This window comes from Aulonocara sp. 'chitande type north' Nkhata Bay, linkage group LG12 (assembly GCF_057382095.1).
Source record: "Aulonocara sp. 'chitande type north' Nkhata Bay isolate Kocher_YH1m ecotype deep benthic linkage group LG12, A_spYH_male_GT1.1, whole genome shotgun sequence".
Classification (NCBI taxonomy): domain Eukaryota; kingdom Metazoa; phylum Chordata; class Actinopteri; order Cichliformes; family Cichlidae; genus Aulonocara; species Aulonocara sp. 'chitande type north' Nkhata Bay.
This window is the reverse complement of record NC_141355.1, coordinates 38,441,666-38,457,947: the sequence shown is the minus strand read 5'-3', so window position 1 is coordinate 38,457,947 and position 16,282 is coordinate 38,441,666. Positions and strand designations below refer to the sequence as shown.

Below are 16,282 nucleotides of genomic sequence, written 5' to 3'. Positions count from 1 at the left end.
CTGCAGCGTTTCATGTTTCACGTGACTGCATCAATGTAAATGCATAACTGCAGCAGCTCGTGGGCTGGCTTGCTGCTTGCTGCTCAGGTATTCTTAGAACGGAGATGCCATTTCCACTGATTTATGTTAAAGGTACATGTACATACAGAGTTTGGACTTCTTGCTCTCAGTCAACAAAATACATTCATCCACCTAAAAATATGATTATTAATTTGTTTTCTTTAGGCTGGCTTTTATTGTTGTTTTGGTTTATCGACACTTTCAGAATTCTTAATTTCTCTTATGCAGTCGTGCTTTCCCATATGGAAAAGATGTATATAAATCTATAAATATATAAACAGATATAAGATCCCTTGAAAAATTATATAATGAAACTTGTATGTTTTGGATACTTACTAAAACAATATATGAAAGTAATGAGAAAGTGGCCACTTTCATGAGTAAATCATATATGTTTTTACTATTTCTTTTCCATATGGGTTGTAATCAAGTGGACCAACCCTGTTTTTAAAGGAAGCTCATTCAATCATGCAAACGTTTAATTAGAAGTCAAATTGTTCATTTTAAGCCCTTTGATAATACAATAGTGCCTCAAGCTGCAGCTTAGCACTATTTTCAACTCATACTCAATTTGTACTTTAGAGATACAGGTGAGATTAGATCACTTTAGAGTTTGATAACCCGTTGATGAATATCCCAGCTGAGGCAGGACGTCGTGGCCTGTATGAGACGAGACACGACCCTGGAGACGGCCCTCAACTCGAAGGCTTACCGGCGCAGCAAGCGGCAGACGCTGAGGGAGGCACGCATGACCGAGAAGCTGGAGAAGCAGCAGAAGCTCGAGCAGGAAAAGAAGCGCAGGCAGAAACATCAGGTGAGTCACACCAGAGTCCATGTAACAACCCACAGTACTTATTATATCATTCATCTTATTGTTGTTCTTGTAAAAACTGCAGTGCCATGGAAATCATTAAAAGTAGTGGTGCAACGGATCAAAAATCTCACGGTTCGGATCGGATCAATTTTCAGATCAGCAAAAAAAGAAAAAAGACAAAAATTGAACATTTACTTGAAGTATTTTTTGCCTGTTAAAAACATTCATCTCTAATAGTAATATTAAAAAATAAATTATGGTTCAATATAGGGCAGTACAGGGCTTTGTATCTACCACTCAATTCAATTCAATTTTATTTATAAAGCACCAAATCACAACAACAGTCGCCTCAAGGCGCTTTATATTGTAAGGTAGACCCTACAATAATACATACCGCTCACTACATCGCACTCCGCTGTGATATAATGAGCGGTCACGGTCACGTAGCTTTCCGTTGACCTGCAGCTCCACCCATTTTTAGTTGGGCAACAGAAGATGCCTGGGACAGTTCAGCCATAACTTTAATCTTTTCCTGCTCATACATGCCTGGAACGATCTTGTCACTAAAGTGGACGCGCAACGGGATATCATAGCGTGGCTCAAGCATGTTCATCATAGTTTAAACCCCTTGTTTTGCACAACAGAATACGGCGTCCCGTCTGCAGCTAAACACCCCAGTAGCTTCTGTAATAGCTTTAGCCCGGTCAGACTGGGCAGCAAAGGGCTGCTTAAATACTGCAAACTCCTCTGCTCCTCCACTTGGACCACTAGCGCTGACCATAGCTATCGCTTGACAGACTGACCACGCGCACCATACACATACTTTTTTTCCTTCTTTTTCGGATCACGTGCGTGCCGAACCGTGGAGTGGGATCGGTTCGGATTACGGATCAACCGTGATTCGCTGCACCACTAATAAAAAGTATTCATGACAATTTTTGGTTAAAAAAACAAAACGCTACCGTCTCATTTCCTGCAGTCAAAACAAATGCAACAAAAGCAATCAGAAAACTGTCAACAGTGCGACAACATCCAGCAGGTCCTCTGTGTGAAAGCAGGTGACAGGCTGACAGGAAGGAAAACTCATGTGGCGTCAGGGTTGTGTCTGCAGTGACGGGAACAGAAACAAAAACTTGTGACTTGTTTTTCAGGAATATCTCAACAGCATCCTTCAACATGCCAAGGACTTCAAAGAGTATCACCGCTCTGTGTCCGGTAAGATGCAGAAGCTCACCAGAGCCATCGCCACCTGGCACACCAACACGGAGCGTGAGCAGAAGAAGGAGACGGAGAGAATCGAGAAGGAGAGGATGAGGAGACTCATGGTGAGGAGCGCCAAACCAAGATGAATCTTTTTGGAAGTCATGTGTTTTCATAAATGCTCAAACTAAAAGTTACGGATATACATGCTGATTATTCACTATAGTGGCTACAAGCATATCACAGCTTACAGTAAACATGTTTGCTGCCAGCAAATAAAGGATCTGGGCCTTCCTACAGCCTGCTGAGCTTGGACCAGCCTGCTGGTGCTGTTCTTATGATGCCAGTTGTTGTCACTGAGCTCAGTGTTGGCTTGACACACTTAGACATCTGTCTAAATGTTGCTCTCTGCATCTGTATAAGAAATGCCCCCAAATGCACAAAGCAGACCAAAACTGAACCTTTCAGAATTAGTATTTAATGTGGGTGATGGTCTCAGTGAGAAGCAGGATTAGACTGTCCACTCGTTTTCCGCTGTTCTCATTCTTCTCTGGTGTCTGATTATATTCCGACTCATTAAATCAGAGCTGGAGTTTGTCGATACAAACGTCCACAGTGTCGTGCTGCGGCTCTGCGTTCCTGTTTCGCACTTCTCAGCCCCCCACTCGGCTGCCAGCGCTGTTAGTGCTGCTGAGGCCTCATTACACGCATGACTGAAGAGAAGGGAAACTGTAGAAGTGTCTTATGATACAGACAGAGGAGGACTTTGTGACAGAGACAGTTCACAGATAAGGTCGCTGGTGTGCAAATACACAGTTTAGCCATTTAAAAGTCTGTCTATTAGTTTTTTAAAAATTATTGTTAGCATGTTTTGTAAAGGATCCATTTGTAATCATAATAATAATTAAAGATCCTAAAGGTTAAACTGGCAACTATATGAGTGCAGTGGAGTTAATTTGTAATTCCGTCCTGTTATTATAATGGATCATTTACACTTTACCGTTACAGCAGCTCTCGTCTTTAATTTGATGTCACTTTGGCTCATCCAGGCAGAAGACGAGGAAGGGTACCGAAAACTAATCGATCAAAAGAAAGACAAGCGTCTGGCCTACTTGCTGCAGCAGACGGATGAATATGTGGCCAACCTCACCACCCTGGTGTATGAACACAAAGCTGCTCAAGCTGCCAAGGAGAAGAAGAGGAGACGGAAGAGAAAGAAGGTAGGAGGACGAAGGTCAAGTGTGTGCTCTGTGCAGCACTCAGCTTCAAGCAAACATAAACACAATAAAGTGGCTGCTGCTGTTTATCCTTATGTGTAGGATATGTGGCCTGCAGTGTCATATTCAGTTCAGGGCAGTTTGTTTGCTCTTCTCTCAGTGTTCTCAAATGCTCCTGAGTAAATGACTTCACTACAACTACACTCACTGGCCACTTTGTTAAGTGCACCAGTTCAACGGTGCATTAATGCTCATGTTGCAGCGACTCGGTGTGTGCGGCCACGTAGGCCAAGACAACCTGCTGACGTTCAAACCGAGAATTAGCTCAGGGTCAAGGACAAACGGGGATTTAAGTGCCGTTGAATGTGGCGTGGTGGTTGGTATTTCTGAAATGGTCTGGAAAAGAGAAAATATCCGGTGAGCAGCAGTTCTCTGGGTGAATGCCTTGTCGATGTCAGAGGTGAATGGCCTGACTGCTTCAGGCTGATAGGACAGAAACAGTAAGACAAGTAACCACTCACTGCATACAAGGCATGCAGAAGAGCATCTCTGTGTGGGCGACAAACCTCCAAAGCAGCACAAGACCACTGGTGTAAGCTAAGAACAGGAAGCTGAGGCTCACAGGGTCGACAACAACAGGCTGGATAAATGTTACCTGGCCCGATGATTTTTGATTTCTGCTCTGATATTCAGACTGTAGGGTCAGAATTTGGAGTAAACACATCCTGCTGTGTATCAGCGAGTCAGGCTCCAAGTACCAACAGGATATTGTTTAACAAAAACACCCCAGCTATTGTGGCTGACCTCGTCCATCCCTTTGTGATAACGGTGTACCCGTCTTCTGAATCTGCTTCCAGCAGGATAACATGTCACAGAGCTGCCTTACAGTAGTTTCTTGAACATGAAGAGTTCACTTTAGGGCTGCTCAATTAATCGAATTTTAATCACGATTACGATCTGGGCTTTCAACGATCATTAAAAATGACTGAGCCGATTATTAGCCCCTCCCTAATTTATCCGCGACACCTTAAAGGCCGGTCCGTGAAAATATTGTCGGGCATAAACCGGTCCGTGGCGCAAAAAAGGTTGGAGACCGCTGATTAAGAGGACCCGAGGGAAGCTCGGAAAGCTAAGCAGAAGTTATTTGGAGAGTGACTGCCGTTGGTTGAAAAGAGAGTTTAAAAAAAAAAAACTTCAGTGGTGTTGCACACTATTTTATATTATTTTTTTAAAGTCATTGTTAACCCTTTAAAGCCGGTCAGAGCAGCACGCTCCGTTTTGCGTAACTATTTTTAAATCCCTGTAGCACCTGAACCGTGTAAGCTAGCGCAATAATTTGTTTTGCATATGAAACCGGAGGAGTTGTACTTACATCTTATGCCATCAGCTTGTCCTCGGTCACGGTTTCGTTCCACATATAGCTTTGCAAAAATTGCATAAAAAGCGCTTGCAGGAACAAAAACATAATATTCCAGAAACACGCTTTGCCGTTCCTATCAGCTGTTCGTAACACTTCCCACAGTGAAATGATGCACCTGCTGTTTTCTTTGCAAATTTGCATCATAGGATTGTTTTTTGTTTTTCCTGCAGTATATAAAAATTGCTGTATCTCCAAAATAAAACTATGAAGACACTCAAAATAAATTTCCTGTTGTTGTAAACTATTTTTTGCAACTTTATTGTATTTAAAGTTTTGAGGGATAAACCTCTTAAACTTCTCCAAGTAGAAATATATGTAAACAAAACAAAAGCGATTTTCAATTTTTTTTGTAGTTTATTGCACTTTTTTGCAATTTATGTAATTACTATGGACTTAATGCATACATATGATTAAAATATGGGCTATAACAGTTGTATTGATGTATAGCAACTTGAAATGCTCCCACAAATGGCACTACAGCATGTAAAAAAAATAATATAAGCTCTGGTGGACTTGGTTCTATAGTAGGTCTTAAAGGGTTAAATAAATATCGTCAAATAATCGTGATCTCAATTTCAGTGAAAATAATCGTGATCATCATTTTTGCCATAATCGAGCAGCCCTAGTTCACTTTATTTAGTGGTTCTTCACAGTAACCAGCGTCATGGATGTGCAGCAGCTCTGTGATGCTGTCGCACACAGTATGGACCAAACTCTGTGAGGACTGTTTCCAGCTCCTTGTTGAATTAAGCAGTTCAGACGGTAAAAAGGATCCATCCTGGTCCTAGCAATGTGTACCTAATAAAGTGTCATGTGAGTGTACAACAGGAACACAAAGAGCACCTCAGATTTTCCATTCCCTCTAACCTATTATTATTATTATCAGTGTTTTTCCAGCTTTGATATGAGTCAGTGTTTTGAAGAAAATGCCATCTGATTGGTTGATGTGTTATTTATGTAGAAGGTGGATGGCGATGGTGAAGGCACTAGCGCAATTGGACCCGATGGAGAGGTGAGTGACTGTTCATGTTAAATGTAAAAAGTGTTTTGTAATTTGATCTGCAGCTAACTTTGAGTTTACTGAACGCCACCTCATTGTTAGCACGATTCCCACTCTGCAGCTTACCTGCTCAGGACTGCAGACAGAGTCGGTGCTGAGATGTGACAGCAGTGGACATTTTTTGTGGAGACTAAAAGTGGCAATAAAATCACACGAGTCCTGCACTTATGTTCAACAGGTGGACACAAACATGAATGAGTGACAGTCGTACTGATGGATGTGTAAATAATCAGCTGTTAAAAATCAGGCACTTCTGTTTCAAAGACTTTTTCAGGGTTCACGTCCCCCCGATGTCGACAGATGTTCGCTCTTTGTCCTCTGAATGTGTTTAACTTTCAAAATTAGTAACGCTGATAATTATCCCTCTCGTGCATTTGCTGAGTCTTTTATTGTGACTGCTACAAAATCCAACCTACTCTGACAGAAAAAAGAACCAAATAAGGAGGCGAACAAACAAACAGTAATTATCCATTGAGAGGCAGACTGCACCCTGGGCGATTGTGCAACAGAGGCATGTTGTAAACAGTCCTCCGAAAGCAAAAAGACGTCTGTGCTGTTTGTTTGTTTGCAGTCGTAACTTTCCACACTTTTTAATCATGTTCCTCTGTGTGCTCCAGAAGCTCAGGCTGAACTTTGATGGCAGGTTTGGTGAAGCTCTCATTGATGTTGTTTACCTCTAAAGGCAACTTTGGAGGTCTGAAAGTTTGGTTCATGTTGGGATTTATGAGTCTCATTTTTTCCGGTGAAAATAATTTATAAAATAATAAACAAAAGCTTTTGAATTGTCTGTAGAATTTTATGTTTTATAGCTCTTGTTTAATTGGGGTTATGGAACTAATGAAAAGTGTTTTACGTTCATGATATGCAGTCATAAAAGCAGCAGAAGCTCAGGTTACATCAGCAGTGGCTGATGAAAGTGAAGCTTTGTGGTTTATGGTTCTCGTTTCTAAATGGATTTGAAGATCTATATCATACTTTGATCAATATCAAAGTCCGCCGCTCATCTTAAAAACTTAACAGCTCATATCTTTTCAAAAAAAAGTTAAAAGACTAAAGTTTGAAGATGAGTTCAGATTTGTTTATGCATGCTGCTTCTTGTGTTTCCTCTGTCCTGTAGCCCATGGATGAAAGCAGCCAGATGAGTGAGCTGCCTGTCAAAGTGATTCAGACTGAGACCGGGAAAGTTTTGCAGGGAACCGAGGCCCCAAAATCCAGCCAGCTGGAGGCTTGGCTCGAGATGAACCCCGGGTGAGTTGCACAGCACTGTTGTCGGCTTCTGATCTCTTTGAAACGAAACCGTTGGACACTCCAAGATTCTGCTGGTGGCAGTCTTTGTGTGTTCGGCCACGGTGGCTCGTAATGCTCACACAGACTGCATTTTGTAACGCCAAGAACAAAACTTACCAAAATCAATTCCAAGAAAATTATTTCAAGTCTAGAATTAAGCATTGCTATGCACATCAAGGTTTGTGAACGCGATGACTCGAGAACGAAGCAACATAGGAATTTCAGACAGATGCCAAATCTCAGATAAGCTTGGATCTTAGTGACCTTGGCCTCGAGGTCAGAGGTCGAGTTTCCTGAAAACCTGGCGTGTCTAATAACTTGAGAAGGAAGTCACCTCGGATTTTGACGTTGATACCAGTCTTGGCATCCTCGATAGAATTCATGCATTTTTATGTAGCTGGTTTCTCAGTGGAGCAATATGTAGCTGTTCCACCTGACACTGTGTCCATGAAAACACATCAAACTACACTCGCTGTGTTCCCTCTGGTCACAGCACACAGAGTCCACGGCTGTATCCCAATTCAGGGTCTGCAGCCTTAACGGTCCACAGGGGCCGCGCACTCAAAGACCGCTAAGGCCGGAAGTGCGAGGCTTGTGAGATGGGACGGTCTAGCCTCCGTCGCGCTGCCCAGGTTGCCTAGCAACCATGATACTAACAGCTGGAAACGTGTCATACAGCTGTGTTTGACAGAAATGAAGGGGAACATATTTTGTTCATTTGTTTGTTTGTTTCTACATGAGCTTTGATCATTCTCTGTGAGATTAAGCTCAGCTATTGAACGGCGTATTTTTTAAAGTAAAGGCTTTAAAACCAAGTTAGTACAAACGTCACTAACGTCACATGACTTTGCCGACATGTGGCCAACAGTAATGTTTTCATGTTCTTCGTTATTAAACATTTGCACATAAATAAGTGACATAATATTCAGTACTTACTTAAAGTTTACTCTTCGGCCGCCCCTCATCCGCCGTTTTTTTTCCGGCAAAATTATCCACACCCACCGCCGCGCTATGCTTTCTGGGATATGTTGGGCCACGAAGTCTACACCGCCACATCCTTAAAATTCAGGGAAATGAAGGACGCATTTGAGGGCCGCATTTCGAGCAGCCTTCGAATTGGGACAGCCTTCGTCGCGTCGCTGTGACGTAATCGGCCTTGAAATGCGGCCTTTAAGGCTGCAGACCCTGGATTGGGATACAGCCCCTGTTATCACTAAAGCACCCGTCGTTTTCTCCGTAGCACCTCCAGGATTGCAGGTGTCGCTCTGTGCAGCAGAACCGTGAGCACGATCAGGTGGAAAAGATTCGTCATTGCCAAGAACACCAAGAGAAGAAAATCCAGTTTGACTTTACACAACTTTAAAACAAAAAGCAGCAGTTTCATCTTCAGTGAAATTATACTGAGCCAGAAAAATCGTTACAATTAAAAAACACAAAAGAGCAGGAGCTGCTGCAACAGGCAGACAGTTACCAAGGCAGAAAAAATACTGAAATAATAACATTAGCTAAAATGTTTTAGATTTTTAAATAATATTTAATAAAACTAGGAAACGTTGAAATTCTCCTTCCACACTCTGATGATATTGACAGTCTGAATATCAATATCCCTGAATCAGCGCATCTCTTTCATAGTTAAACATGTTTATAGTGTGAAACTTTTACTCGCTCTGTTTATTTATTTATAAACTCTCTTCACTATCTGGAGAGTTGTTGCTTGTTAGATAAATTCTGCTGAAGCTCGTCATTATGTTTCTGTGACGGGCACAGATGTTTTAATGAGGTTTTTTTTTGTGTTGCTTCTTTTGAAACAGGTATGAAGTGGCCCCGCGGTCAGACAGCGAGGAGAGCGGCTCAGAGTTTGAAGAGGAGGTAGAGGATTTTCTCATTAATAAACTTTATATTGCACAAGATCCACCAGGGGGCGCTGTACACTTTATTATCCACATCAAAGTTGCTTCTTTGTTCCACCTGTGCTGCTGTTATTTTATTAAGCACGCTCACAGTCATGTGTTATCAACTTTACCTTATAAGGAGGAAGATGAGGCGTCCAAAGGAGAGACAGAGGAGAAGAAGATAATCGATCCCAATGGAGATGGAGCCACTGAGGGTGCTGCCAAGAACATCATCGAGTATTGTATTTCCTTCTGTTATCTCCCATTTACTCGCCATGTGTTGCATCGGCTAGAAAGAAGCGTTCAGTTCGCATACGCTGGAAGTTGAGGGTGTAGATTGTTTTTTAACAAACCTGATTTTCCCTGCAGGAGCCTCACAAATAAGCAAATAAACAAACCTCTGGCTGTCTTTGTATTGGATGTGGATTTCCAGAGGAGCTCAGACAGTTATTAGTCTGAGCTCCCGGGGTCAGGCCTCAGTTAGGCGCCATTAAATTAAATTTGTAAGCTGGTTTAGTTTGAGTTAGAATACTTTCAAATGCTCTCTGTCTCTGTCTCAAATGATCAAACACACATGCAGGTCAGCCAAGCAGGATGTGGATGATGAGTACAGTGTTCCTACTGGCCAAACCAGCTCCCAGTCTTACTACGGCGTGGCCCACGCTGTCATTGAGAGGGTGGAGAAGCAGTCGTCACTGTTGATCAATGGGATGCTCAAACAGTACCAGGTACACACACACGTATACATGTCTGCTTTTGTAGAAGCTGTCTACTCCTCCCTGTGCCTGAATCTACCAGAGGTCTCTTCCTGTTAACAGGGAGTTCCTTTTTCCACCATTGCCAGGTGCTCCTCGCAGGGCATCAGTGGATTGTTGAGTTTTTCACCCTAATGTTGTATCTTTGAGGGAACTTTTTGGTCCACGAAATCCAACAACATGACAAGAATTTAATAAATGAGTCAAGCAAGTCTACATTGGTCACATTTGCGAATAGATCGAGGGAACATATAGAAACACTTGTTGTGAAGCTTCTGCTTTTTTCCAGCTTTGTGCCAAACAGTGTGTCAGATGTGTCCTTTATCCTAGGCTGGTCTAAAACGTCGTTCTTGCCTTTAACTGGTTCGACCTCATTTGTAAGCGCTACACTGGAACTTTGGCGTGACTGAGCAGGGCCTCCTAACTGTTCTTGGACAGCTTGTCCTGATTCTGGCTGAACAGTGTGGCCCAGTGCTGCCACCAGTAGACACGTCTAATTTGTCTTGAATGCCCTGTGAGGACTTGAGTTTCAGTTCAGTTCTACCGAGTCTGTGAAAAACATCTAAAGTGTCCAGCTGGAGCAACAGAGTAAGATGTTGAAAGTCTAATGAGATGGCAGAACGCTGCACAGAGATTTGCAGCGTCATGCAAAGATATCAACTCTTTCAGCAGCTATTTTATCTTCCATCAACAACTATGTGCAAAACAGACGTAATGTGGATTTCAGGTTAGAGAGCAATCCACCAGGAATGTCTGCTTGCATGTGGTTGAAATTGGAACTTCTTTCCAAGTGAAAGTTGAGTCAGACTGTACCCTCTTTCAGCAGACCGGCTCCTTTCAAATCAGCGAGAACTGATTTGCAGAGCTAAACTTTGTCTAAATGTATGTCTGCATGTTCACATGGGAAGCCCGTGTCTAATGTGATATGGTGCACATCCATGGGGCATTTTTAAGCACGCGTGGGATCCACCCGAGCATTTGATGTGTGATTTGAGAGGCATTAGACAAAGTCATGCAAACACTGAGCTTGCATGGGCAGTCAGCAACTTGATTGCAAACAGAAATCAATATGGCAGCTTGTTTGAGACCAAAACTAGTGCAGCAAAATGTATTTATAACAACATGGTAGCAATGAAGTATGCAGGTGCTGAATATGTTTTCATTTTAGATGAAAAAAGTCCAGTCTAAGTGCTTTCAGTAGTTTCCTGGTTACATAGACAATGAATGGGAGCAAACGTTGGCTGATCTGCAGAGAAGACCAACTTTGTATAAGGAACATTTTAGAGACTATAAAGTTCTCGTATAAGTTGCAAACTGCAACCGAGGAGCACCGCTGCTGTCAGCTTTAAGCAGAGTTTACACGACAGCTGAAGTAACAGACTGTCTGCATACAAACAGCTTTAGCTGTAATTGGATCTTCATTCTCCAACTTTGTGCTAGTCTAAAACAAAGGGTCAGTGGATGACAGTGTGTTTAACACGTAGTTTGATAAATGACTTCATTTGGCTTTTTACCCACAGAGGTTTTGATTGTGACTACAGTGACACGCGCTGGCGTTCCTTTATCTCCCCCTGGGTATTTGGACTTGATGGACTGCATCATTACTGTGTGTGTGTGTGTGTGTGTGTGTGTGTGTCTGTGTGTGTGTGTTTCATCAGTTTTTGTCAAGAAAACAGAGTCTTGTCATGCTTTCTGTTCTCATATATTCTAAATGCATTTTGCAGTCCATGCACGTCTATTTTTGTTGTAAATGTGAGTGAAACAGTCCAGCTGTCGAGTCTTGCAGCGCCGGCGCCAACTTCCTGCTGTGCTTTCAGTGCCACCAGTAACAGCTTCATAATCATCAAACGCTACCTTCAGCATGAAAACAGGCCACAGATGGCAAGAAAAAGTTCTTATAAATGAGTGCGATTTCATTTGATAAATGCGATGAATCCACACCTCAAATGTTAGATACGTTTTATATTATTGATTCATGTAAACAAGCAGCACGTTTCGTGGGAAAAAAGCCTCTCAGCCTCCTAGAGGTCCGAACTAAACTTAGTACCTTGATCAGAAAACTAAACTTCCTCTTTATTTCTCTTAACCTTTAACTTAAGCCTACATGTGGGACTAATAAAGATTTATCTTAATCTTAATCAGCAAATTAGGTGATAGTTAAAATAACAGCTCGAGCCTTAAATGTATTTATGTTCTTCAGTGCAGGTAAATTAGCCTCTGCTCTCTGTGAAGATGTCCTAGTATATTTACTGAGGGCGTTGCCGCCCTCTGGACATGGAAACAAATCATTTTCGGGTTTTCTGAATATTCCCGAGTCTGTGGGCAAAGAGCTGGTGACTGTCACAATCTTCGGTCATAGATAGAAGCTTTGTAAACAAACACATCTCCTGTTAGGCACATGAATGCGTCTTAGTCAAGCCTGTCTGCCTGTAGCGATGCAGACACCCTCATCTCGTCTTCAGCTGCAGCGTACATGACCGTGAGAGACATATTGGCAGAGATCTGGAACTGGCAGCTGGGTACAGCTAGCATTTGTTTTCTATCCAATCACGGTGCAGTCATCCTGTTTGTCTGATTTATGGTGTGCCAAATTTAAAATGAGATATGGCGCCCTGCTTGGGGAAAATTGGACATCCATTAATCGGATCAAACGTCTGCAGTGTCAGTGTATATATAGCAAACCTAAATTCCCTCTCTCCCCACAGTTTGAGAAATCAAGTGTGCTGCTCCACAGTGGGATGCTATAGAAACAAAGATTGCACCAACAAACGTACAGAGCTGGATGTTAGAAGACATTAGAAGGCCCGTAGTGCTACACAGACCATCCTCAACATGCAAGAAGCTTTTATGGGCTGCTTTAGCTTCATCACCTGATTGTTAGGACTGCCCTACGATAGGATAAACACAGTAGTGCAAGGATGCATTTACTTGACTTGTTGCAGGTGCCTGTGATTGCCTCCATATCTGCTTTTATTATTCACAGCAGCCAAGGAGAGCTCCATTATTCATGTTGGAATATAGATGATTGTAAACTCTGGACATTATTAATTGCATTGTCTTTTTAACATCTAGTTAGACGTGAATTTCTCCTTTTTCTTCGTCTTCACCGTTTTATCGTTTGTGTGTTTTGTGTGCACACAGAGCACGCTCATGCTTTCCTCTCTGTGTTTTAGATTCAGGGGCTCGAGTGGATGGTGTCCTTGTACAACAACAATCTCAACGGCATCTTGGCTGATGAAATGGGGCTCGGCAAAACCATCCAAACCATCGCCCTTATCACCTACCTGATGGAGCACAAGAGGCTCAATGGTCCCTTTGTCATCATCGTTCCTCTCTCGTTAGTACTTCTCTTCCAGTATCAATCGTGGCTCTTATCTCGCAATGTCATGACACCCTAAAATCTAACATTATTAGAGTCACCTTTGAAAAGAACTTCAAATGATAATCATTCGTGTGAAGGCTTTCTTTTTGTTCGTGTATTAGCAGCACTACACGTAAACTACCCTGAAGGTCCTTATGAGTGCTCCCTCACTCCCTTCCTGTCCTTTTAGCTATTTCCATCGGTGCCAGGAACCTGTTTAAAAGGCATAGGCTATATTTTATCAGCTTCAGCCTTGTTACATGGACTCAGCATCCATTTGAAAAAGCACAAACAGCTTTTCAGCATGACTGCACCTGGAATTAAGGGGCGCTGTAATAAGAAAAAAATGTGTGTTTTTATATCTTTCTAATAGATTTGTGCTCTCCACACGCCCCTGTAGACTCACAGTGAAATAGCCTGAGCAGTACGCGGGCTGTAATGGAAAGCAGGAGAGTTGGTGTTTGCGCAAGTGTCAGGTGTTCACATCCATCTCACTGTGATAAGTCCAAATTCATGCTTCGTAATTATTCTAACAATATCAAGTACAGTGCATACTAAACAGGGTACGAGAATACTACTGCAGATATTTTTCACTTTGCAGTGTGGAAAGGGTCCAGCTGCTCACAGCTGCATTAAAAATGCATTGTGCACGAAGGTGCTTATTGTTATTGAAGTTAAATTGGTCTTCTTAGGCCACTTCCTGTTAGTATGAGGCGGATGGAGGCACGGACAGACACTCACACATACGTCTTTCAGGTCTCGCTTCTCTTCTGAATTGTGGAGCTGCTGGTTTGCTTTGCCTGTGATAATTGAGGCAAGGTGCAGAGAAAAGTTCAGCCAATCAAATTGCATTTATTCAGATACGTCAGTGCAGCTGCTTGGCACTCAGATTGTGTTATTGAAATAACCTGAGAGAGTACGCTAGGGACGGGTGCAGCTCGTCATTCAACATTTAAACTGCAGGAGAAATGAATCATTGCTCTGAGTAATCAGAACATCTCATGTAGCCAAAGCAGTGAAGTTCATGCTAACTGCTAATGGAAGCTTGCCCTGTGGGAGAGATACCACCTGGATATGACATTACTGCTCTAGAGACTGCAGCAGGACAGAGGCATTACATCATCAATAACGTTTATGTGACCCTGCACGCCCCTCAAACCACACGGTGTTCTGGTTATGGCTTTCTTTTCTTTACTGTGCTTTCACAGTACTTTTTGGGTTTAGCACAGTCTTCGGTCCAATCAATCAGCTTGTCACCAGCTCCCGGCGTCACTAAAAAGGGAGAGACCTGATTACGCCTGCTGCAGAGCCAAAGACATCACCTCTGCCACAGTTTAGTTTTTTAACCTGCTAAAACAGCACAGGAGGATAATTAGCATGTCTGAGTGTGTTTTTGGCCCGAATAAAGATGCTGAATTTTAGTACAAGGCCGTGTGTGCATCTCATTATAGGGTCAAAGGAGCCAAATTATTTGATGGCAGTTTTAATGATGAGTAGAGAGGCTTGTATTTATTTCATGTGTGGGGCCGCTCACACAGTCCTCACGAACACTTTATAACTGTGCAACATTAAGGCTAGAAACAACCCATAATGCATTGTTGTCCATTACAAAATAATATCTGATAATGTGAATAACTGATGACTTTACGGGGTGTGGTCGAAATAAACTGTTTTCAGAGTGTGGGAATATGTCCGATTACTGATCCAGCTTCATGAAGTGTGTGATTCCCCTCATTGTTTTTCACTTACAAACAGCAGGAAACCAGCGTGCTGTTGTTCAAGGGTGAAAATTCAAAGTGGTTTAAGGCTGATGAAAGTGTGCTCCTTGTGCAGAGTGCAGGAAAACACTCGGCTTTTTAATTGTTATTCCTTTTAATGTTGGTTTCTAACTGCAGGTGTTGGAAGATTAGAGTGAACAATGGTTGTGTTTTTAGAAGCAAGCCTATTTTTTAATGATTAATGAGCAGAGCACTTTTTCTTTCTAAGTGATGGAAGCTGAGCGGAGGCTTAATTCGCTGCTCAAGGCCACTGTGTGTAATGTGCTCTTGAATATGCATAGTGTGCAAATATGGAGTAAAGCCTAAAACTGTCTGTTTTTTAGCACACAGCAGTTTGTGCCAGTGTGCCACTGAGCAAGAGCTCATCTCGTCTCTGCTTTTGTGCATTTTCATGGTTTCTTTGGTTGTTTTTGTAAATGAAGTGTTGATGAATCTGTCGTCTTTGAAGACTCTGCCTTTACTGCTAAAAACATTCTGACCACATTTAAATGCTGTTTTCAGGACCTTGTCTAACTGGGTCTATGAGCTTGACAAATGGGCTCCGTCTGTGGTTAAGATTTCTTACAAGGTGAGACAAATCTCTGTTTTTTAGTCTAGTCTCTTTTTTCACATCACAGATGTTCAGATTTTCTGCTTTTTACGACAGAACGTTGTCTCTTCTTTGTCTCTCCACATATTAGGGCACCCCTGCTTTGCGTCGTGGGCTGGTGCCTCAGCTCCGCAGCGGGAAGTTCAACGTCTTGCTGACCACCTATGAATACATCATCAAAGACAAGCATATACTGGCTAAGGTGAAAAGGATCAAACCTCTTTCTTCTATCTGTAATCTGCTTCCTAACGTGAACCCTGTTGCAGCATCTCCATCACAAATATCCACAAAATGAGCAAAAGGAAATTATGGTGAGCTTCCATCCACCGCTGCTGCCGAAGCTCAAATCAGCAAAAAGTCTGGAAAAGCGACAGAACTGTGATTGTTGTTTGTTTCATGCAGTAATTTGAGAGATGTTTCCTCACTTTGCTTTTCATCTCTTCAGTTGAATAATCATGCATCGTGCATTATTCACTGACTCGCTTTTGCACTTTGTACATTTTGTTGTTTTTAATGAACAAACTTTTCATCTTCAGCTAAAATTCAGATTTTTGTTTTTCTCACTCGAGGCTTTTTAAAGGTTAAATATGTGCATCTGGCAGTAATTGTATTTTATTAACATAAAATTTTTTCAATAACACCAAGTTTTATTACTTGTGATGAACAAACCTGACTCCTGTGTGAAATGTAACTAGAACACAGGGATGTGCAAATCTTACAAAACTGTATTTTATTCACAACAAAACACAGAAAACACATCAAATGTTTAAACCGAGTGAAATAATTGTTCATTTTGTATCTGATGGCAGCAAAATGTCTCCAAAACAACAGTTTGCCACTGTGCAGCAT

General features: G+C 42.1%; 1 protein-coding gene across 1 annotated transcript in view; it reads left to right on the top strand.

The window, feature by feature from the left end:
* Positions 1–16,282, top strand: part of smarca2 (SWI/SNF related BAF chromatin remodeling complex subunit ATPase 2) — a 53,939-nt gene that overhangs the window by 9,389 nt on the left and 28,268 nt on the right. Inside the window, exons 8-18 of the mRNA XM_086257700.1 lie at positions 701–874; positions 2,026–2,199; positions 3,124–3,294; positions 5,673–5,723; positions 6,889–7,019; positions 8,870–8,927; positions 9,090–9,187; positions 9,531–9,678; positions 12,879–13,042; positions 15,346–15,412; positions 15,525–15,635. Of these exons, the coding sequence (XP_086113826.1) occupies positions 701–874; positions 2,026–2,199; positions 3,124–3,294; positions 5,673–5,723; positions 6,889–7,019; positions 8,870–8,927; positions 9,090–9,187; positions 9,531–9,678; positions 12,879–13,042; positions 15,346–15,412; positions 15,525–15,635 (1,347 nt within the window). The remainder of the gene's footprint in view (positions 1–700; positions 875–2,025; positions 2,200–3,123; positions 3,295–5,672; positions 5,724–6,888; positions 7,020–8,869; positions 8,928–9,089; positions 9,188–9,530; positions 9,679–12,878; positions 13,043–15,345; positions 15,413–15,524; positions 15,636–16,282) is intronic.